This window comes from Sesamum indicum, linkage group LG6 (genome assembly GCF_026168435.1).
Source record: "Sesamum indicum cultivar Baizhima isolate 11 linkage group LG6, ASM2616843v1, whole genome shotgun sequence".
Taxonomy (NCBI): domain Eukaryota; kingdom Viridiplantae; phylum Streptophyta; class Magnoliopsida; order Lamiales; family Pedaliaceae; genus Sesamum; species Sesamum indicum.
In genome coordinates, this window is record NC_142662.1 from 8,629,692 (window position 1) to 8,653,995 (window position 24,304).

Here is a 24,304-nt window from a genome sequence, read left to right on the forward strand (position 1 = left end):
AGAATAAAAAATAATTGATTTTTCATTATTGTATTTTATATGAGTATACGATCGAGTATTGTCATCACTAATACATTGATAATTTAATAAATATAATTTTATTAAATCATGTGAATTATAATATGCTCCATATAAAATAATAAATTTAATGATATAAAAAAATAAAATTGATAATATTAAAAAAGACAATTAATTAGTATAGAATAGGCAGAAGGATTATTCCTTAAAAATACAAGGAAATTTTTGGTAGGAGTAGAGATGGGATAATAAAAAATAAAAAGGGAAAGGAAGAGAGAGAAACCGTGTGCTGTTATTAAAAAATAATTTTTATTGATTTTTTGGGATTTTGATTCAATTAGTATAAATATAGTTATTAGTGTTATTTTCAATCTTGAAAAACCCACGACATGTTTTCACCCCCTTTCCTCGTCCTCTTCTCACCCAGAAAAACAACGGAAAGAAAATCAAGAAAATCAAGAAAAGCCTTTATTCATCAATCTGCATGCCTAGTCTAGTGAAAGAGCCTCGGTGGAGTACGCCGAGGATGGCGGAGTCAAGGAGGCGAACATGGCTAAGCCTGATGATGCCCGTTTGCAGGGCAGCATCCGCAGGAGAAGCAGCGGCGGAGGTTGGGTAAAACACAGAAAAATGCAAGAAAGAAAAAAATCGCTGGTAAAAATACTCAAAATCACTGTCTCTTCCTTTCATTTCATTTCTTGAATTTCATTTCTTGAATTTTTTGTGAAAAGGGTTTCTTCATTTCAAGAAATGAAATTTTTTGTGAAGAGGGTTTCTTCATTTCATTTCTTGAACTTTTTGTGAAAAGGTTTTCTTCATTTCATTTCTTGGTAAAAATACTCAAAATCACTGCCAGTCTTATGTCTTGCCATACTACGAGCAAATATATTGCATCAAAACAAATCGTACAACTATTTTCATGTGTTGATAATACCTTTGTAACGAGTCAAAATTTCAAATTCATGATACTAGATGTGATTAGTAGAAGAGAGGTTACGAAGTTCCTAGAGAAGTGGTACAAGTAATTACGGTTATAGAGTGAGTACCTGCTAATGTCAACTCCGTGATAGGTTGATGCTTGGAAATTGACTTGACAATATTTTCTTTCTGCAGGGTATCTGCCATCTTTTAACAAATATAGGGACATATTGTAAGGAATCCATCTCAGGGTACCCTCCTTATGAGTTATCACATTTGGATGATTCAACAAATGATCCCCAAATCCCTCATTCGAATTTGAGAATATGGAGATGGACAATTTTGTTTATGAGAATGTTAGTGAAGATTTTGAAGAAAGCAAAATGGGAATTGGAAGAAGTCCTTCCCAGGGACATGCACCCAAAGATTTTCCAGAAGTAGTTGAAGGTATTGTCACTGGACTAACAACTTTTTTATGTGTGAAAGATGTAAGTTGTTAGCTATGCCTCTATTGAGGATAGTTTCAGTATGACCTGTTGGAAATGAATATTTGTGTTACCCAGGTTAAAAGCACTTCTAATCCTTGTGGAACTGATGAAATATTCATCAATAAGTTTGAATTATTTTGCCTGTCCTTTTTCTCCTTTTGTTCAGTTCGAGGAAATATTTGGTTGATGCTTTTTTTTCCCTTCCTTCTGTGGTACCTTTTTTCTTTAAATGTTTGTACATAATGTGAAAAGGATATATCACTTCTGTACTTGGGCTTGCATTAAAATCTAGTTTATGCTACTGCATTTCCCACACAGCTGGATAGTTATGCCCTGTGGTGGCTCGGATGTTCCAATAGTTGGGTCATACTTTTTCCTTTTGATTCTAACTGTTAAATCTCCTTTAGTTTTATCCTCTTCCTTACTGGATGAGAAGCTTTGCAGCTGGGACCATGTTTACTCCTTATGGTCCTGTGGCTCAAACAGCGATTTCTTTTGAACTATAAGAGTCCAGGATATGAACTTTGATATTGTTTCTGATTGACATAGGTACTGGTATCTCTCCGAGGCCTACGCTGGAACATAATGATATGAATGCAGAAGTTTGCCCTGGTGCATTGTCTTCGAGTGATATGTCCAAAGATATTGGCGCCCTTGGTGGAACTTTCCTACATACAAGCTGGCAGGTACAAGGTTACCTCTCGGAGCAAGCAGTTGCTATTGAGAAGTGAATGATTGTGGTTTCAGATACATCTAAATTAGATCTTTTTAATCAATCATATTTCAAACGATCAAACTTTGTAATTATTGACCTCAGTGAAAACAAGAAACATATTATTTATCATCTCACTTCATAACCATTGAATTGAAATCATTTACTCTTGCGGCAGACACGGAAGCTCCTTCCCCCTAAATGCTTTTGAATCTATACTGAAAAAGCTTCAGCAATTGGCACCCGAATTACATCGAGTGAGTTGCTTGTTTGGGACTTCCCGGGTTTATCCAATTTCAACTTGTCTACATCTTTTGATTTGAGATTAATTCAGCTGGACTTTGAAAAATGCTCTTGTCTCCATTTTCTAATTGCAGGTGCACTACTTGTGATATTTGAATAGCCTTTATCATGATGACTATCCGGGTGCATTGGAAAACCTTCACCGTTATTTTGATTACAGGTATACATTGATCATGATCTTTCCTCTCCATTCTTGAACTTCTGAATTCCTTCGATTTTATTTCATATACATTTGTAACCATGGACAATTTAGTTATTTTGGTGGAAGTGGGAGCATATCAAGTAAATCTAACATTAAGGAAATTTAAGAGAGGCTGATTAATGAAAAATGGATTCTTTTGTTTGATTAGGATGACTGAAAAATTGTAACCGGATCAACTGCGAAAATAGAACATTCTTGGTGTGACTAAACCGTTCCTTTCCTTTGATTTCTTCTGCTCCTTGTGTGGAAACAAATGAGAGGAATAAGCTACTGGTCGATTGGACTTTTCTTCTTTTTTCCTGATCTCTGTCCTCATATCCAAACAGTATTTTTATAGTTATAATGTTTACATCTTTAGAGACTTGCAGCCATCTCATGCTTTCGTTGTTTCGTTTACTAAATGGAGCTGTGCTGTCACTTGAAATATAGATAGCAGGAAGAAAGAGCCAAATAAATACGTGTCATATATTCCATGGGCTACTTATTAATTTGACGCCCTCTTGGCTTTATATCTATCAGAATTTTCAATTGTCATATTCACAAATTCTAGATGAGAGGAATAACATTTGCCTGCTAAATCAAAGTATTTTGATGGATTGAAGTGCTACATTGAAAGTTCTTGGTTGCAATGCAACAACCAAGAATTTGAGTGCGAGATAGAATACATGGGGATGCTTTTGTGGGTGCAAAATAGAAAAACATAAAATGGGCTTTACTCATTTGCAATGTCTGAGGTGCTTCATGCTCTTCAGGCCGTGATTGACCAGGCTAGTGTAGAACATCACATTATATTTATCTCATGTAGTGCCACGTAAACTAATGCTTTACATTGTTTATATACTAAATTCAATTTACCAGTAATGCAAAGAAATGATTGAGACATTTTTGTTGTTTTCTTCCTTTTTCAGTTGAAAAACTTAAAATGACGATCTTATCAAGCACCACCAATTTAGCTTTCTGCAATCGGTGGCTGTGTTGTCATTGACTAGATTATCAAACTAGTCTTGTATATTCTTTCTATTATTATTTCTATCTTAAACGACCAAACATCTTTGTTGACCAATTGTGCTTCAGAATGATCAAGTCCTTCTCACTTTTAATGTTCAATTTCTGTGAGTGCAGTTGAACTCCGTAAATGAGTTTAACCAATCTCTTAATCTACCACATCTTTGTGGTTGTTACTTAAATTGCCAATGCTTGGATAAAGTGTCCTCTGGATGGATCAAAGTTCTGAAGTATTTGTGTCTACAGATGTAGTAAATGTAACTAATATTGGAGTCAATTAGGCTACTTCAGAAACCAATGTTCTTAACTGTAGCAGTTTTTCATGTCGTGCCAGTCCCCTTTATACTTGTTACAGTGCTTAAGTGCTTGGCCAATGTCTGACTTGTTTCCATATTTTGGTATCTCAATTTTTGAAGTAGTAAAAGGGTCTCAGGCAAGGGAAAATGCAGTCTTTTAGTCTTCTACTTTTCTGGTTGATTGTCTTCTTTCTTAATTTTCGTTTACTTTGCTCTTCTTTTCTTTTGCTGGTTTATTTACTCTGATAGCTGGCTATCAATTCGCCTCACCAGTCCATCAGTTTCAGTTGTCGTAACTTAGAGTCATGCTGACCTGTGCACAAGAACTGTCATGAACATGATCTTATCTATATTTTTCATTACTTCACGTGACATTCACGGCCAATAAAGTGATCTTTTAAGGCTTTTTGAGTATGGAGGTTTCCCTCAAATATGTTTATATGTGGATGTGCTGGCATGTTTTTCATTCATCTCTCACATTACTTAATCTACTTGATTCTTCTAAAATAGCAAGAGAAGAATTAATGTGTGAATTAACGTAGATTGATCCATTGTTTATTATATAATCCTATTTAAATTGCTGTATTGATCATTTCTTAGGCATGTGAAGACAAAGCCTGTACAATGGATTCTGTAGGTCAAATCTTGAGTCGACAAGATAAAGATCGATGCTATACAAAAGAGAAAAACAAAGCATATGAAACAATGAAACCAAAGAGATTATCGAAGGAGGAGATACTTTGTCTAATGGAAGAAAAGAAACAACTCAAAGAAGTAAGTCATTACTCAAAAACTGCATATGAATATGTTTATATGTGGATGTGCTTGCATGTTTTTCATTTATGTGACACATTATTTAATCTACTTGATTCTTCTAAAATAGCAAGAGAAGCTCCTTACAGATGCTTCAAAAGCCGAAGGTGCTGAGATGAAAAAATATAAGAAGAAGATGCAGAAGTGGGAGATGGGGAAACATACTCTAAAATCCATTGTAGCTGAAATTGACAAAAAAGTGGTTGAATTGGGATCAATTGGAGGTAGGATCTTTCGGTATTTGTGTTTCTTTCTTCTTTCTTCCTTTGGAATCCACTCACCGCCTTCAGGGCGCCTAAGCTATTTTTTCGCTTTTGTTGCTTAGGACATCTGGTCACAAGGTTTGCGGAAAAAGGGGTTACATATTGCAGAACGTCAAACCACATGGAAAGAACTATTGTATGGACTACAGTAGTTCCTCAAGAAACTTATGTGGTAATTGTCCTTCCCCTATTAGTGAACGTTTTTATGAAGATTTTCTATGTTCTCATTCATTCAATTACCATGAATGCTATTTTAATACCACTTTGCACACATGTGGTGTATAAATATGTGAATTAACTAGAATTGTTCCTCTTATCTCTGTTTTCCGATTTCTCTTAAAAATAATTACTTTTTGACTCTTATTTCTAGTTTTTACATTCTGAATCCTAGTTGTGTCTACTATTATCTTTCGATGTCGAACGACAAAGGATAAAGGGGAAGAACTCATTTGAGGCTCTTTTGGTTCCCTAAAAATTGGGCAGGAGAAAGAGGATGTGGGAATGCATTTTCAGTGTTACTTGAAAATAGTTATGTTCCAAGGGAATACGTAAGTCGCTAGGATTAGATAACAAATTAATGTAATTGTGCAGCTCTAGCTTAAGTAAGAATTAACGTAGATTATGTGTTAAACCTCATGCATTGATCGTCCAACTCACATTCCATATTTCCAACTTTTTTCCGTAAATGAATAGCAGACTGAAATATGTTTAAATGGATTATTCTGCATAATTGATTTCTGTTGCTGCCGAAATTCATTCTATAGAATTAGTGCACAAAAAATGTGCAGCAGAATCAAGTGAAATGCTACAGTTTGCCTGTTTCGTTTGCTCCATACAGTTTCTGCTACAGCAACGATTTTTTATAAGTGATAGGTTGTCTTACACTGACACCTCTACTTTTCTCGTATTTTTTCAACAGATTTCTAAAGATGCCTTGGAGACAAGCACAAGAGAACTAGGAAGGAATGAGGAAAAGCGTTATCGACGAAAGAAGAGAAAAGAAACGAAGAAAAAAAGAATATCATCGAAAAAAAAGAAAAAGAAACAGAAAAAAGCAATATATAGAAAAGAAAGAAGAAGAAAAAGAAACACAAAAAAAAGGGAATATCCGCAAAAAAAAAAAGAAAAAAAAACAGAAAAAAAGCAATATATTCAAAAAAAAAAAGAAGCAAAAGCAACAAATAAAAAAAGCAATATCCAAAAGAGAAAAGAAAACGAAAAACAAAAGCAACATCCACTCGCCAACTTGGAGTTGTTGCTCTTGATGCACATACAATTGAGTGCTCGGAAAACAATTTTTGGTGCTGGCAAGATGATGACACAACCGCTACTGCATGCAAGGTACTTGGTTTGTAGTTTGCTGTTTAAGTGAGATGGCTCTTAGTTAATTTATTTTGGTTATAACAAGTAGTTTTCATTAATAATATACGAAGTGGCTTGCATAGTTGTTGGTAGTCGTTTATTACCTCCGCAAAGTTACTCGTAGTAACTCATAATGCTTGAATCAAACTAGCTTTTCAAACAAAAATAGAATCACTTTCTGTGTGTGTGTGGTTGGAAACACCCCGAACACTTGTTCATGGAAACTAGTCTTATAAGAACAGCGTTGCAATTGAGCACATCACAGCTGGAATTGCGTATAGTAGGAAATTTAGGCCAAAATGGAATGGAAAAGCTCGACTTATTTTTGTGTAATTCTCCACACATATGTATTGCTTCCTAGGCTTCTATTTTATGTAAAGATACATAAATTTGTGTAGAAGCATTATTATTTACTTTATCACACGTGGAAGTTATATAAATCTAAAGAGCCTCGTGCTAGTATTTCTTGAAGTTCTGTTTGATAAGGATTTTATAGTATATGAAAGTTGAGAATATGTGTTTTTCGTATGCTCATTATTCCAATAATTGAGTGAATTCATTCCCTCGTAGCTGTATTGTAGTTTTGGAGCTTGCCGGAGAAGCTTCCCTTCTAGCAGATTGGCTACGTCACAAAAACATTGCTGCCATCTTTTCAGTGACCATACTGAAATATGTGAGTGGTGGTGACATATTGATGGTAGCTAGGATATTTTTGGATCCTTTTGTATTCGTTTGACATGCCTGTGACACGTGTCTTTCAGTGCTATCCAAGAGAGAGAATTTTCATTGATAGGGCTTCATTGCATCTTATCACCTACCATACTAAAATATGTCAAATTCATGTAAATTGATCCATTGTTTAATTTATAATCCTATTTAAATTGCTGTATTGATGATTCCTTAGGCATGTGTAGGCAAAGCCTGTACAATGGATTCTGTGGGTCAAATCTTGAGTCGACAAGATAGAGATGGATGCTATACAAAAGAGAAAAAGAAGGCATATGAAACAATGAAACCAAAGAGAGTATCAAAGGAGGAGATACTTCGTCTAATGGAAGAAAAGAACCAACTGAAAGAAGTAAGTCATTACTCAAAAACTGCATACTTCAGCTATATGAGTTGTTTGGCTCGTCATGTTTTTGCTCAAATGCAAGTTTTCATGATTAGTAAAAAAAAGATTGCTAATTTTGTGTTATGATCTTTGTCATGAAAAATTAATATTTTAATGTTAATTTCATTATTGTGGCAAGTGGCAACTCAAGAAAAAACATATGTGTAGTGCTGGTTGGCATCTTTCAATTTCTTAAGAAAAAGTTCCATACGATAGAATCTTTCATGTTTGAAGGGGCTTTGGCTTTGACTTTGGCCGTGAATGTTTAGGTTCTTTCTGTGTGATTATGTATTCTCTATCTCGACAACAAGGTTTATTGCTATTATTTAATAGGCCGCATTTGTATGTTCCTAGGCAAGTGATGCAGCATCATTTTCACGTATAAGTGATATACTGATGGTTGAGGCTTTTTCTTGATATGAAGGTGGTTGTCAATGATGAATAGGGAGCTACTCTAAGGAGGATGGAATCTGAACGCTTGATTGAAGACACAGCTTGATACTCAACAGATGCAGTTTCTTGCACTGAATTAGAAGGTAAGGGAATTACTCATAATATTCTTTGGGCATCGCACATTCACAAGAAGTAATATGCGAAACTTAATATATGATATCTGATGCAAAGAAGGATTAGACTTTTACAACGAGCAAAAGAGAAAGCTGATTGCAAAAATGAGAGAGATAGCTGAAAAGTTGTGATGAGAATCGAGATTGTTTGTGTAATTCTTTATTTTCCTAAAAATTCAGATATTTACAGGAGGAAGTGAGGGCATACATTATAGATGAAACCTACATTATAGTGAGCTCAAGTTGAAATGTTGTGGGAGTGTTCACTCTGATTCCATCAGTTTGGTGGGTTGAAGTGGGAAAAGTTGAGGGGATAACGACATGATACAAATCCAATTTACTCGATGAACTGGGCTTAGCTGTGTTTTAAACGTCACTATAAGATTTGTACAGCTTAAAGAGACTTGAAGTCCCAAATTATAACAGCAAATTATGGTTGAAGCCTCATTGGACAAGTTCCGTACGTGTAGTTACTATATGTTTCAACTCTACCACATCTTTCTGGGTGTTACTTAAATTGCCAATGCTTGGATAAAGTGTCCTCTGGATGGATCAAAGTTCTGAAGTATTTGTGTCTACAGATGGACTAAATGTAACTAATATTGGAGTCAATTAGGCTACTTCAGAAACCAATGTTCTTAACTGTAGCAGTTTTTCATGTCGTGCCAGTCCCCTTTATACTTGTTACAGTGCTTGGCCTATGTCTGACTTGTCTCCATATTTTGGTATCTCAATTTTTGAAGCAGTAAAAGGGGAGAAGGCAAGGGAAAATGCAGTCTTTTAGTCTTCTACTTTTCTGGTTGATTGTCTTCTTTCTTAAATTTTCTTTTACTTTGCTCTTCTTTTCTTTTGCTGGTTTATTTACTCTGATAGCTAGCTATCAATTCGCCTAACCAGTCCATCAGTTTCAGTTGTCGTAACTTAGAGTCATGCTGACCTGTGCACAAGAACTGTCATGAACATGACCTTATCTATATTTCTCATTACTTCACGTGACATTCACGGCCAATATAGTGATCTTTTAAGGCTTTTTGAGTATGGAGGTTTCCCTCGAATATGTTTATATGTGGATGTTCTTGCATGTTTTTCATTCATCTCTCACATTACTTAATCTACTTGATTCTTCTAAAATAGTAAGAGAAGAATTAATGTGTGAATTAATGTAGATTGATCCATTGTTTATTATATAATCCTATTTAAATTGTTGTATTGATCATTTCTTAGGCATCTGAAGACAAAGCCTGTACAATAGATTCTGTAGGTCAAATCCTGAGTCGACAAGATAAAGATCGATGCTATACAAAAGAGAAAAACAAAGCATATGAAGCAATGAAACCAAAGAGATTATCAAAGGGGGAGATACTTTGTCTAATGGAAGAAAAGAAACAACTGAAAGAAGTAAGGCATTACTCAAAAACTGCATATGGAATATGTTTATATGTGGTTGTGCTTGCATGTTTTTCATTCATCTCTCACATTACTTAATCTACTTGATTCTTCTAAAATAGCAAGAGAAGAATTAATGTGTGAATTAATGTAGAATGATCCATTGTTTATTATATAATCCTAAGCTATTTTTTCGCTTTCGTTGCTTAGGACATCTGGTCACAAGGTTTGCGGAGAAAAGAGTTACATATTGCACAACGTCAAACCCCATGGAAAGAACTACTACAGTAGTTCCTGAAGAAACTTATGTGGTAATTGTCCTTCCCCTATTGGTGAACGTTTTTATGAAGATTTTCTATGTTCTCATTCATTCAATTACCATGAATGCTATTTTAATACCACTTTGCACACATGTGGTGTATAAATATGTGAATTAACTAGAATTGTTCCTCTTATCTCTGTTTTCTGATTTCTCTTAAAAATAATTGTTTTTTGGCTCTTGTTTCTAGTTTTTACATTCTGAATCCTAGTTGTGTCTACTATTATGTTTTGATGTCGAATGACAAAGGATAAAGGGGAAGAACTCATTTGAGGCTCTTTTGGTTCCCTAAAAATTGGGCAGGAGAAAGAGGATGTGGGAGTGCATTTTCAGCGTTACTGTAAAATAGTTCTGTTCCAAGGAAATACGTAAGTCACTAGGATTAGATAACAAATTAATGTAATTGTGCAGCTCTAGCTTAAGTAAGAATTAACGTAGATTACGTGTTGAACCTCATGCATTGATCGTGCAACTCACATTCCATATTTCCAACTTTTTCCCGTAAATGAATAGCAGACTTCAATATGTTTAAATGGATTATTCTGCATAATTGATTTCTGTTGCTGCCGAAATTCATTCTATAGAATTAGTGCACAAAAAATGTGCAGCAGAATCAAGTGAAATGCTGCAGTTTGCCTGTTTCGTTTGCTCCATACAATTTCTGCTACAGCAACGATCTTTTATAAGTGATAGGTTGTCTTACACTGACACCTCTACTTTTCTCGTATTTTTTCAATAGATTTCTGAAGATGGCTTGGAGACAAGCACAAGAGAACTAGGAAGGAATGAGGAAAAGCAATATCGACGAAAGAAGAGAAAAGAAACAAGAAAAAAAGAATATCCGCGAAAAAAAAAGAAAGAGAAACAGAAAAAAGCAATATATAGAAAAGAAAGAAGAAGAAAAAGAAACAGAAAAAAAAGGGAATATCCGCAAAAAAAAAAAAAAAGAAAAAGAAACAGAAAAAAAGCAATATATTCAAAAAAGAAAAGAAGCAAAAGCAACAGATAAAAAAAGCAATATCCAAAAGAGAAAAGAAAAAGAAAAACAAAAGCAACATCCACTCGCCAACTTGGAGTTGTTGCTGTTGATGCACATACAATTGAGTGCTCGGAAAACAATTTTTGGTGCTGGCAAGATGAAGACACAACCGCTACTGCATGCAAGGTACTTGGTTTGTAGTTTGCTGTTTAAGTGAGATGGCTCTTAGTTAATTTATTTTGGTTATAACAAGTAGTTTTCATTAATAATATACGAAGTGGCTTGCGTAGTTGTTGGTAGTCATTCATCACCTCCACAAAGTTACTCGTAGTAACTTATAATGCTTGAATCAAACTAGCTTTTCAAACACAAATAGAATCACTTTGTGTGTTTGTGTGGTTGGACCACCCCGAACACTTGTTCATGGAAACTAGTCTTATAAGAACAGCGTTGCAATTGAGCACATCACAGCTGGAATTGCGTATAGTAGGAAATTTAGGCCAAAATGGAATGGAAAAGCTCGACTTATTTTTGTGTAATTCTCCACACATATGTATTGCTTCCTAGGCTTCCAGTTTATTTAAAGATACATAAATTTGTGTAGAAGCATTATTATTTACTTTATCACACGTGGAAATTATATAAATCTAAAGAGCCTCGTGCTAGGATATTTTTGGATCCTTTTGTATTCGTTTGACATGCCTGTGACACGTGTCTTTCAGTGCTATCCAAGAGAGAGAATTTTCATTGATAGGGCTTGATTGCATCTTATTACCTACCATACTAAAATATGTCAAATTCATGTAAATTGATCCATTGTTTAATTTATAATCCTATTTAAATTGCTGTATTGATGATTCCTTAGGCATGTGTAGACAAAGCCTGTACAATGGATTCTGTGGGTCAAATCTTGAGTCGACAAGGTAGAGATGGATGCTATACAAAAGAGAAAAAGAAGGCATATGAAACAATGAAACCAAAGAGAGTATCAAAGGAGGAGATACTTCGTCTAATGGAAGAAAAGAACCAACTGAAAGAAGTAAGTCATTACTCAAAAACTGCATACTTCAGCTATATGAGTTGTTTGGCTCGTCATGTTTTTGCTCAAATGCAAGTTTTCATGATTAGTAAAAAAAAGATTGCTAATTTTGTGTTATGATCTTTGTCATGAAAAATTAATATTTTAATGTTAATTTCATTATTGTGGCAAGTGGCAACTCAAGAAAAAACATATCTGTAGTGCTGGCTGGCATCTTTCAATTTCTTAAGAAAAAGTTCCATACGATAGAATCTTTCATGTTTGAAGGGGCTTTGGCTTTGACTTTGGCCGTGAATGTTTAGGTTCTTTCTGTGTGATTATGTATTCTCTATCTCGACAACAAGGTTTATTGCTATTATTTAATAGGCCGCATTTGTATGTTCCTAGGCAAGTGATGCAGCATCATTTTCACGTATAAGTGATATACTGATGGTTGAGGCTTTTTCTTGATATGAAGGTGGTTGTCAATGATGAATAGGGAGCTACTCTAAGGAGGATGGAATCTGAACGCTTGATTGAAGACACAGCTTGATACTCAACAGATGCAGTTTCTTGCACTGAATTAGAAGGTAAGGGAATTACTCATAATATTCTTTGGGCATCGCACATTCACAAGAAGTAATATGCGAAACTTAATATATGATATCTGATGCAAAGAAGGATTAGACTTTTACAACGAGCAAAAGAGAAAGCTGATTGCAAAAATGAGAGAGATAGCTGAAAAGTTGTGATGAGAATCGAGATTGTTTGTGTAATTCTTTATTTTCCTAAAAATTCAGATATTTACAGGAGGAAGTGAGGGCATACATTATAGATGAAACCTACATTATAGTGAGCTCAAGTTGAAATGTTGTGGAAGTGTTCACTCTGATTCCATCAGTTTGGTGGGTTGAAGTGGGAAAAGTTAAGGGGATAACGACATGATACAAATCCAATTTACTCGATGAACTGGGCTTAGCTGTGTTTTAAACGTCACTATAAGATTTGTACAGCTTAAAGAGACTTGAAGTCCCAAATTATAACAGCAAATTATGGTTGAAGCCTCATTGGACAAGTTCCGTACGTGTAGTTACTATATGTTTCAACTCTACCACATCTTTCTGGGTGTTACTTAAATTGCCAATGCTTGGATAAAGTGTCCTCTGGATGGATCAAAGTTCTGAAGTATTTGTGTCTACAGATGAAGTAAATGTAACTAATATTGGAGTCAATTAGGCTACTTCAGAAACCAATGTTCTTAACTGTAGCAGTTTTTCATGTCGTGCCGGTCCCCTTTATACTTTTTACAGTGCTTGGCCTCTGTCTGACTTGTCTCCATATTTTGGTATCTCAATTTTTGAAGCAGTAAAAGGGGAGAAGGCAAGGGAAAATGCAGTCTTTTAGTCTTCTACTTTTCTGGTTGATTGTCTTCTTTCTTAAATTTTCTTTTACTTTGCTCTTCTTTTCTTTTGCTGGTTTATTTACTCTGATAGCTAGCTATCAATTCGCCTAACCAGTCCATCAGTTTCAGTTGTCGTAACTTAGAGTCATGCTGACCTGTGCACAAGAACTGTCATGAACATGACCTTATCTATATTTCTCATTACTTCACGTGACATTCACGGCCAATATAGTGATCTTTTAAGGCTTTTTGAGTATGGAGGTTTCCCTCGAATATGTTTATATGTGGATGTTCTTGCATGTTTTTCATTCATCTCTCACATTACTTAATCTACTTGATTCTTCTAAAATAGTAAGAGAAGAATTAATGTGTGAATTAATGTAGATTGATCCATTGTTTATTATATAATCCTATTTAAATTGTTGTATTGATCATTTCTTAGGCATGTGAAGACAAAGCCTGTACAATAGATTCTGTAGGTCAAATCCTGAGTCGACAAGATAAAGATCGATGCTATACAAAAGAGAAAAACAAAGCATATGAAGCAATGAAACCAAAGAGATTATCAAAGGGGGAGATACTTTGTCTAATGGAAGAAAAGAAACAACTGAAAGAAGTAAGGCATTACTCAAAAACTGCATATGGAATATGTTTATATGTGGTTGTGCTTGCATGTTTTTCATTCATCTCTCACATTACTTAATCTACTTGATTCTTCTAAAATAGCAAGAGAAGAATTAATGTGTGAATTAATGTAGAATGATCCATTGTTTATTATATAATCCTAAGCTATTTTTTCGCTTTCGTTGCTTAGGACATCTGGTCACAAGGTTTGCGGAGAAAAGAGTTACATATTGCACAACGTCAAACCCCATGGAAAGAACTACTACAGTAGTTCCTGAAGAAACTTATGTGGTAATTGTCCTTCCCCTATTGGTGAACGTTTTTATGAAGATTTTCTATGTTCTCATTCATTCAATTACCATGAATGCTATTTTAATACCACTTTGCACACATGTGGTGTATAAATATGTGAATTAACTAGAATTGTTCCTCTTATCTCTGTTTTCTGATTTCTCTTAAAAATAATTGTTTTTTGGCTCTTGTTTCTAGTTTTTACATTCTGAATCCTAGTTGTGTCTACTATTATGTTTTGATGTCGAATGACAAAGGATAAAGGGGAAGAACTCATTTGAGGCTCTTTTGGTTCCCTAAAAATTGGGCAGGAGAAAGAGGATGTGGGAGTGCATTTTCAGCGTTACTGTAAAATAGTTCTGTTCCAAGGAAATACGTAAGTCACTAGGATTAGATAACAAATTAATGTAATTGTGCAGCTCTAGCTTAAGTAAGAATTAACGTAGATTACGTGTTGAACCTCATGCATTGATCGTGCAACTCACATTCCATATTTCCAACTTTTTCCCGTAAATGAATAGCAGACTTCAATATGTTTAAATGGATTATTCTGCATAATTGATTTCTGTTGCTGCCGAAATTCATTCTATAGAATTAGTGCACAAAAAATGTGCAGCAGAATCAAGTGAAATGCTGCAGTTTGCCTGTTTCGTTTGCTCCATACAATTTCTGCTACAGCAACGATCTTTTATAAGTGATAGGTTGTCTTACACTGACACCTCTACTTTTCTCGTATTTTTTCAATAGATTTCTGAAGATGGCTTGGAGACAAGCACAAGAGAACTAGGAAGGAATGAGGAAAAGCAATATCGACGAAAGAAGAGAAAAGAAACAAGAAAAAAAGAATATCCGCGAAAAAAAAAGAAAGAGAAACAGAAAAAAGCAATATATAGAAAAGAAAGAAGAAGAAAAAGAAACAGAAAAAAAAGGGAATATCCGCAAAAAAAAAAAAAAAGAAAAAGAAACAGAAAAAAAGCAATATATTCAAAAAAGAAAAGAAGCAAAAGCAACAGATAAAAAAAGCAATATCCAAAAGAGAAAAGAAAAAGAAAAACAAAAGCAACATCCACTCGCCAACTTGGAGTTGTTGCTGTTGATGCACATACAATTGAGTGCTCGGAAAACAATTTTTGGTGCTGGCAAGATGAAGACACAACCGCTACTGCATGCAAGGTACTTGGTTTGTAGTTTGCTGTTTAAGTGAGATGGCTCTTAGTTAATTTATTTTGGTTATAACAAGTAGTTTTCATTAATAATATACGAAGTGGCTTGCGTAGTTGTTGGTAGTCATTCATCACCTCCACAAAGTTACTCGTAGTAACTTATAATGCTTGAATCAAACTAGCTTTTCAAACACAAATAGAATCACTTTGTGTGTTTGTGTGGTTGGACCACCCCGAACACTTGTTCATGGAAACTAGTCTTATAAGAACAGCGTTGCAATTGAGCACATCACAGCTGGAATTGCGTATAGTAGGAAATTTAGGCCAAAATGGAATGGAAAAGCTCGACTTATTTTTGTGTAATTCTCCACACATATGTATTGCTTCCTAGGCTTCCAGTTTATTTAAAGATACATAAATTTGTGTAGAAGCATTATTATTTACTTTATCACACGTGGAAATTATATAAATCTAAAGAGCCTCGTGCTAGGATATTTTTGGATCCTTTTGTATTCGTTTGACATGCCTGTGACACGTGTCTTTCAGTGCTATCCAAGAGAGAGAATTTTCATTGATAGGGCTTGATTGCATCTTATTACCTACCATACTAAAATATGTCAAATTCATGTAAATTGATCCATTGTTTAATTTATAATCCTATTTAAATTGCTGTATTGATGATTCCTTAGGCATGTGTAGACAAAGCCTGTACAATGGATTCTGTGGGTCAAATCTTGAGTCGACAAGGTAGAGATGGATGCTATACAAAAGAGAAAAAGAAGGCATATGAAACAATGAAACCAAAGAGAGTATCAAAGGAGGAGATACTTCGTCTAATGGAAGAAAAGAACCAACTGAAAGAAGTAAGTCATTACTCAAAAACTGCATACTTCAGCTATATGAGTTGTTTGGCTCGTCATGTTTTTGCTCAAATGCAAGTTTTCATGATTAGTAAAAAAAAGATTGCTAATTTTGTGTTATGATCTTTGTCATGAAAAATTAATATTTTAATGTTAATTTCATTATTGTGGCAAGTGGCAACTCAAGAAAAAACATATCTGTAGTGCTGGCTGGCATCTTTCAATTTCTTAAGAAAAAGTTCCATACGATAGAATCTTTCATGTTTGAAGGGGCTTTGGCTTTGACTTTGGCCGTGAATGTTTAGGTTCTTTCTGTGTGATTATGTATTCTCTATCTCGACAACAAGGTTTATTGCTATTATTTAATAGGCCGCATTTGTATGTTCCTAGGCAAGTGATGCAGCATCATTTTCACGTATAAGTGATATACTGATGGTTGAGGCTTTTTCTTGATATGAAGGTGGTTGTCAATGATGAATAGGGAGCTACTCTAAGGAGGATGGAATCTGAACGCTTGATTGAAGACACAGCTTGATACTCAACAGATGCAGTTTCTTGCACTGAATTAGAAGGTAAGGGAATTACTCATAATATTCTTTGGGCATCGCACATTCACAAGAAGTAATATGCGAAACTTAATATATGATATCTGATGCAAAGAAGGATTAGACTTTTACAACGAGCAAAAGAGAAAGCTGATTGCAAAAATGAGAGAGATAGCTGAAAAGTTGTGATGAGAATCGAGATTGTTTGTGTAATTCTTTATTTTCCTAAAAATTCAGATATTTACAGGAGGAAGTGAGGGCATACATTATAGATGAAACCTACATTATAGTGAGCTCAAGTTGAAATGTTGTGGAAGTGTTCACTCTGATTCCATCAGTTTGGTGGGTTGAAGTGGGAAAAGTTAAGGGGATAACGACATGATACAAATCCAATTTACTCGATGAACTGGGCTTAGCTGTGTTCTAAACGTCACTATAAGATTTGTACAGCTTAAAGAGACTTGAAGTCCCAAATTATAACAGCAAATTATGGTTGAAGCCTCATTGGACAAGTTCCGTACGTGTAGTTACTATATGTTTCAACTCTACCACATCTTTCTGGGTGTTACTTAAATTGCCAATGCTTGGATAAAGTGTCCTCTGGATGGATCAAAGTTCTGAAGTATTTGTGTCTACAGATGAAGTAAATGTAACTAATATTGGAGTCAATTAGGCTACTTCAGAAACCAATGTTCTTAACTGTAGCAGTTTTTCATGTCGTGCCGGTCCCCTTTATACTTTTTACAGTGCTTGGCCTCTGTCTGACTTGTCTCCATATTTTGGTATCTCAATTTTTGAAGCAGTAAAAGGGGAGAAGGCAAGGGAAAATGCAGTCTTTTAGTCTTCTACTTTTCTGGTTGATTGTCTTCTTTCTTAAATTTTCTTTTACTTTGCTCTTCTTTTCTTTTGCTGGTTTATTTACTCTGATAGCTAGCTATCAATTCGCCTAACCAGTCCATCAGTTTCAGTTGTCGTAACTTAGAGTCATGCTGACCTGTGCACAAGAACTGTCATGAACATGACCTTATCTATATTTCTCATTACTTCACGTGACATTCACGGCCAATATAGTGATCTTTTAAGGCTTTTTGAGTATGGAGGTTTCCCTCGAATATGTTTATATGTGGATGTTCTTGCATGTTTTTCATTCATCTCTCACATTACTTAATCTACTTGATTCTTCTAAAATAGTAAGAGAAGAATTAATGTGTGAATTAATGTAGATTGATCCATTGTTTATTATATAATCCTATTTAAATTGTTGTATTGATCATTTCTTAGGCATCTGAAGACAAAGCCTGTACAATAGATTCTGTAGGTCAAATCCTGAGTCGACAAGATAAAGATCGATGCTATACAAAAGAGAAAAACAAAGCATATGAAGCAATGAAACCAAAGAGATTATCAAAGGGGGAGATACTTTGTCTAATGGAAGAAAAAAAACAACTGAAAGAAGTAAGGCATTACTCAAAAACTGCATATGGAATATGTTTATATGTGGTTGTGCTTGCATGTTTTTCATTCATCTCTCACATTACTTAATCTACTTGATTCTTCTAAAATAGCAAGAGAAGAATTAATGTGTGAATTAATGTAGAATGATCCATTGTTTATTATATAATCCTAAGCTATTTTTTCGCTTTCGTTGCTTAGGACATCTGGTCACAAGGTTTGCGGAGAAAGGAGTTACATATTGCACAACGTCAAACCCCATGGAAAGAACTACTACAGTAGTTCCTGAAGAAACTTATGTGGTAATTGTCCTTCCCCTATTGGTGAACGTTTTTGTGAAGATTTTCTATGTTCTCATTCATTCAATTACCATGAATGCTATTTTAATACCACTTTGCACACATGTGGTGTATAAATATGTGAATTAACTAGAATTGTTCCTCTTATCTCTGTTTTCTGATTTCTCTTAAAAATAATTGTTTTTTGGCTCTTGTTTCTAGTTTTTACATTCTGAATCCTAGTTGTGTCTACTATTATGTTTTGATGTCGAATGACAAAGGATAAAGGGGAAGAACTCATTTGAGGCTCTTTTGGTTCCCTAAAAATTGGGCAGGAGAAAGAGGATGTGGGAGTGCATTTTCAGCGTTACTTGAAAATAGTTCTGTTCCAAGGAAATACGTAAGTCACTAGGATTAGATAACAAATTAATGTAATTGTGCAGCTCTAGCTTAAGTAAGAATTAACGTAGATTACGTGTTGAACCTCATGCATTGATCGTGCAACTCACATTCCATATTTCCAACTTTTTCCCGTAAATGAATAGCAGACTTCAATATGTTTAAATGGATTATTCTGCATAATTGATTCCTGTTGCTGCCGAAATTCATTTTATAGAATTAGTGCACAAAAAATGTGCAGCAGAATCAAGTGAAATGCTGCAGTTTGCCTGTTTCGTTTGGTCCATACAATTTCTGCTACAGCAACGATCTTTTATAAGTGATAGGTTGTCTTACACTGACACCTCTACTTTTCTCGTATTTTTTCAATAGATTTCTGAAGATGCCTTGGAGACAAGCACAAGAGAACTAGGAAGGAATGAGGAAAAGCAATATCGACGAAAGAAGAGAAAAGAAACGAAGAAAAAATGAATATCCGCGAAAAAAAAGAAAGAGAAACAGAAAAAAACAATATATAGAAAAGAAAGAAGAAGTAAAAGAAACCGAAAAAAAAGGGAATATCCGTAAAAAAAAATGAAAAAGAAACAGAAAAAAAGCAATATATTCAAAAAAAAAAAGAAGCAAAAGCAACAGATAAAAAAAGCAATATCCAAAAGAGAAAAGAAAAAGAAAAACAAAAGCAACATCCACTCGCCAACTTGGAGTTGTTGCTGTTGATGCACATACAATTGAGTGCTCGGAAAACAATTTTTGGTGCTGGCAAGATGAAGACACAATCGCTACTGCATGCAAGGTACTTGGTTTGTAGTTTGCTGTTTAAGTGAGATGGCTCTTAGTTAATTTATTTTGGTTATAACAAGTAGTTTTCATTAATAATATACGAAGTGGCTTGCATAGTTGTTGGTAGTGTTTTATCACCTCCACAAAGTTACTCGTAGTAACTCATAATGCTTGAATCAAACTAGCTTTTCAAATAAAAATAGAATCACTTTCTGTGTTTGTGTGGTTGGAACACCCCGAACACTTGTTCATGGAAACTAGTCTTATAAGAACAGCGTTGCAATTGAGCACATCACAGCTGGAATTGCGTATAGTAGGAAATTTAGGCCAAAATGGAATGGAAAAGCTCGACTTATTTTTGTGTAATTCTCCACACATATGTATTGCTTCCTAGGCTTCCAGTTTATGTAAAGATACATAAATTTGTGTAGAAGCATTATTATTTACTTTATCACACGTGGAAATTATATAAATCTAAAGAGCCTCGTGCTAGGATATTTTTGGATCCTTTTGTATTCGTTTGACATGCCTGTGACACGTGTCTTTCAGTGCTATCCAAGAGAGAGAATTTTCATTGATAGGGCTTGATTGCATCTTATTACCTACCATACTAAAATATGTCAAATTCATGTAAATTGATCCATTGTTTAATTTATAATCCTATTTAAATTGCTGTATTGATGATTCCTTAGGCATGTGAAGACAAAGCCTGTACCATGGATTCTGTCTGTCAAATCTTGATTCGACAAGATAGAGATGGATGCTATACAAAAGAGAAAAAGAAGGCATATGAAACAATGAAACCAGAGAGAGTATCAAAGGAGGAGATACTTCGTTTAATGGAAGAAAAGAACCAACTGAAAGAAGTAAGTCATTACTCAAAAACTGCATACTTCAGCTATATGAGTTGTTTGGCTCGTCATGTTTTTGCTTAAATGCAAGTTTTCATGATTAGTAAAAAAAAGATTGCTAATTGTGTGTTATGATCTTTGTCATGAAAAATTAATATTTTAATGTTACTTTCATTATTGTGGCAAGTGGCAACTCAAGAAAAAACATATGTGTAGTGCTGGTTGGCATCTTTCAATTTCTTAAGAAAAAGTTCCATACGATAGAATCTTTCATGTTTGAAGGGGCTTTGGCTTTGACTTTGGCCGTGAATGTTTAGGTTCTTTCTCTGTGATTATGTATTCTCTATCTCGACAACAAGGTTTATTGCTATTATTTAATAGGCCGCATTTGTATGTTCCTAGGCAAGTGATGCAGCATCATTTTCACGTATAAGTGATATACTGATGGTTGAGGCTTTTTCTTGATATGAAGGTGGTTGTCAATGATGAATAGGGAGCTACTCTAAGGAGGATGGAATCTGAACGCTTGATTGAAGACACAGCTTGATACTCAACAGATGCAGTTTCTTGCACTGAATTAGAAGGTAAGGGAATTACTCATAATATTCTTTGGGCATCGCACATTTACAAGAAGTAATATGCGAAACTTAATATATGATATCTGATGCAAAGAAGGATTAGACTTTTATAACGAGCAAAAGAGAAAGCTGATTACAAAAATGAGAGAGATAGCTGAAAAGTTGTGTTGAGAATCGAGATTGTTTGTGTAATTCTTTATTTTCCTAAAAATTCAGATATTTACAGGAGGAAGTGAGGGCATACATTATAGATGAAACCTACATTATAGTGAGCTCAAGTTGAAATGTTGTGGGAGTGTTCACTCTGATTCCATCAGTTTGGTGGGTTGAAGTGGGAAAAGTTAAGGGGATAACGACATGATACAAATCCAATTTACTCGATGAACTGGGCTTAGCTGTGTTTTAAACTTCACTATAAGATTTGTACAGCTTAAAGAGACTTGAAGTCCCAAATTATAACAGCAAATTATGGTCGAAGCCTCATTGGACAAGTTCCGTACGTGTAGTTACTATATGTTTCAACTCTACCACATCTTTCTGGGTGTTATTTAAATTGCCAATGCTTGGATAAAGTGTCCTCTGGATGGATCAAAGTTCTGAAGTATTTGTGTCTACAGATGAAGTAAATGTAACTAATATTGGAGTCAATTAGGCTACTTCAGAAACCAATGTTCTTAACTGTAGCAGTTTTTCATGTCGTGCCGGTCCCCTTTATACTTTTTACAGTGCTTGGCCTCTGTCTGACTTGTCTCCATATTTTGGTATCTCAATTTTTGAAGCAGTAAAAGGGGAGAAGGCAAGGGAAAATGCAGTCTTTTAGTCTTCTACTTTTCTGGTTGATTGTCTTCTTTCTTAAATTTTCTTTTACTTTGCTCTTCTTTTCTTTTGCTGGTTTATTTACTCTGATAGCTAGCTATCAATTCGCCTAACCAGTCCATCAGTTTCAGTTGTCGTAACTTAGAGTCATGCTGACCTGTGCACAAGAACTGTCATGAACATGACCTTATCTATATTTCTCATTACTTCACGTGACATTCACGGCCAATATAGTGATCTTTTAAGGCTTTTTGAGTATGGAGGTTTCCCTCGAATATGTTTATATGTGGATGTTCTTGCATGTTTTTCATTCATCTCTCACATTACTTAATCTACTTGATTCTTCTAAAATAGTAAGAGAAGAATTAATGTGTGAATTAATGTAGATTGATCCATTGTTTATTATGTAATCCTATTTAAATTGTTGTATTGATCATTTCTTAGGCATGTGAAGACAAAGCCTGTACAATAGATTCTGTAGGTCAAATCCTGAGTCGACAAGATAAAGATCGATGCTATACAAAAGAGAAAAACAAAGCATATGAAGCAATGAAACCAAAGAGATTATCAAAGGGGGAGATACTTTGTCTAATGGAAGAAAAGAAACAACTGAAAGAAGTAAGGCATTACTCAAAAACTGCATATGGAATATGTTTATATGTGGTTGTGCTTGCATGTTTTTCATTCATCTCTCACATTACTTAATCTACTTGATTCTTCTAAAATAGCAAGAGAAGAATTAATGTGTGAATTAATGTAGAATGATCCATTGTTTATTATATAATCCTAAGCTATTTTTTCGCTTTCGTTGCTTAGGACATCTGGTCACAAGGTTTGCGGAGAAAGGAGTTACATATTGCACAACGTCAAACCCCATGGAAAGAACTACTACAGTAGTTCCTGAAGAAACTTATGTGGTAATTGTCCTTCCCCTATTGGTGAACGTTTTTATGAAGATTTTCTATGTTCTCATTCATTCAATTACCATGAATGCTATTTTAATACCACTTTGCACACATGTGGTGTATAAATATGTGAATTAACTAGAATTGTTCCTCTTATCTCTGTTTTCTGATTTCTCTTAAAAATAATTGTTTTTTGGCTCTTGTTTCTAGTTTTTACATTCTGAATCCTAGTTGTGTCTACTATTATGTTTTGATGTCGAATGACAAAGGATAAAGGGGAAGAACTCATTTGAGGCTCTTTTGGTTCCCTAAAAATTGGGCAGGAGAAAGAGGATGTGGGAGTGCATTTTCAGCATTACTTGAAAATAGTTCTGTTCCAAGGAAATACGTAAGTCACTAGGATTAGATAACAAATTAATGTAATTGTGCAGCTCTAGCTTAAGTAAGAATTAAGGTAGATTACGTGTTGAACCTCATGCATTGATCGTGCAACTCACATTCCATATTTCCAACTTTTTCCCGTAAATGAATAGCAGACTTCAATATGTTTAAATGGATTATTCTGCATAATTGATTTCTGTTGCTGCCGAAATTCATTCTATAGAATTAGTGCACAAAAAATGTGCAGCAGAATCAAGTGAAATGCTGCAGTTTGCCTGTTTCGTTTGGTCCATACAATTTCTGCCACAGCAACGATCTTTTATAAGTGATAGGTTGTCTTACACTGACACCTCTACTTTTCTCGTATTTTTTCAATAGATTTCTGAAGATGCCTTGGAGACAAGCACAAGAGAACTAGGAAGGAATGAGGAAAAGCAATATCGACGAAAGAAGAGAAAAGAAACGAAGAAAAAATGAATATCCGCGAAAAAAAAGAAAGAGAAACAGAAAAAAACAATATATAGAAAAGAAAGAAGAAGTAAAAGAAACCGAAAAAAAAGGGAATATCCGTAAAAAAAAATGAAAAAGAAACAGAAAAAAAGCAATATATTCAAAAAAAAAAGAAGCAAAAGCAACAGATAAAAAAAGCAATATCCAAAAGAGAAAAGAAAAAGAAAAACAAAAGCAACATCCACTCGCCAACTTGGAGTTGTTGCTGTTGATGCACATACAATTGAGTGCTCGGAAAACAATTTTTGGTGCTGGCAAGATGAAGACACAACCGCTACTGCATGCAAGGTACTTGGTTTGTAGTTTGCTGTTTAAGTGAGATGGCTCTTAGTTAATTTATTTTGGTTATAACAAGTAGTTTTCATTAATAATATACGAAGTGGCTTGCATAGTTGTTGGTAGTGTTTTATCACCTCCACAAAGTTACTCGTAGTAACTCATAATGCTTGAATCAAACTAGCTTTTCAAATAAAAATAGAATCACTTTCTGTGTTTGTGTGGTTGGAACACCCCGAACACTTGTTCATGGAAACTAGTCTTATAAGAACAGCGTTGCAATTGAGCACATCACAGCTGGAATTGCGTATAGTAGGAAATTTAGGCCAAAATGGAATGGAAAAGCTCGACTTATTTTTGTGTAATTCTCCACACATATGTATTGCTTCCTAGGCTTCCAGTTTATGTAAAGATACATAAATTTGTGTAGAAGC

The 24,304-nt window shown here is 34.7% G+C and overlaps 1 protein-coding gene across 50 annotated transcripts in view; it reads left to right on the forward strand.

Annotated features, from left to right (window-relative positions):
• Positions 1–380: 380 nt before the first annotated feature.
• Positions 381–24,304, forward strand: part of LOC105168707 (uncharacterized) — a 44,890-nt gene continuing 20,966 nt past the window's right edge. For 34 of the 50 annotated variants that reach the window (XM_088882183.1, XM_088882206.1, XM_088882217.1 and 31 more), the window contains exons 1-29: positions 382–672; positions 1,132–1,383; positions 1,974–2,110; positions 2,315–2,393; positions 2,514–2,599; positions 4,580–4,716; positions 4,826–4,979; positions 5,081–5,190; positions 5,938–6,359; positions 6,951–7,053; positions 7,285–7,458; positions 7,937–8,027; positions 9,282–9,455; positions 9,654–9,754; positions 10,502–10,927; positions 12,238–12,349; positions 13,604–13,777; positions 13,976–14,076; positions 14,824–15,249; positions 15,929–16,102; positions 16,560–16,671; positions 17,926–18,099; positions 18,298–18,398; positions 19,146–19,566; positions 20,246–20,419; positions 20,877–20,988; positions 22,243–22,416; positions 22,615–22,715; positions 23,463–23,882. In XM_088882183.1, coding sequence (XP_088738309.1) covers positions 2,548–2,599; positions 4,580–4,716; positions 4,826–4,979; positions 5,081–5,190; positions 5,938–6,359; positions 6,951–7,053; positions 7,285–7,458; positions 7,937–7,990 — 1,206 coding nt within the window. In that variant the 5' untranslated portion in view covers positions 382–672; positions 1,132–1,383; positions 1,974–2,110; positions 2,315–2,393; positions 2,514–2,547 and the 3' untranslated portion in view covers positions 7,991–8,027; positions 9,282–9,455; positions 9,654–9,754; ... (13 more) ...; positions 22,615–22,715; positions 23,463–23,882. Of the gene's footprint in view, positions 673–1,131; positions 1,384–1,973; positions 2,111–2,314; positions 2,394–2,513; positions 2,600–4,542; positions 4,717–4,825; positions 4,980–5,080; positions 5,191–5,937; positions 6,360–6,950; positions 7,054–7,284; positions 7,459–7,915; positions 8,028–9,281; positions 9,456–9,653; positions 9,755–10,501; positions 10,928–12,237; positions 12,350–13,603; positions 13,778–13,975; positions 14,077–14,823; positions 15,250–15,928; positions 16,103–16,559; positions 16,672–17,925; positions 18,100–18,297; positions 18,399–19,145; positions 19,567–20,245; positions 20,420–20,876; positions 20,989–22,242; positions 22,417–22,614; positions 22,716–23,462; positions 23,883–24,304 lie in introns of all 50 variants that reach the window. The other 16 variants (XM_088882211.1, XM_088882229.1, XM_088882226.1 and 13 more) reach the window with 16 other exon arrangements.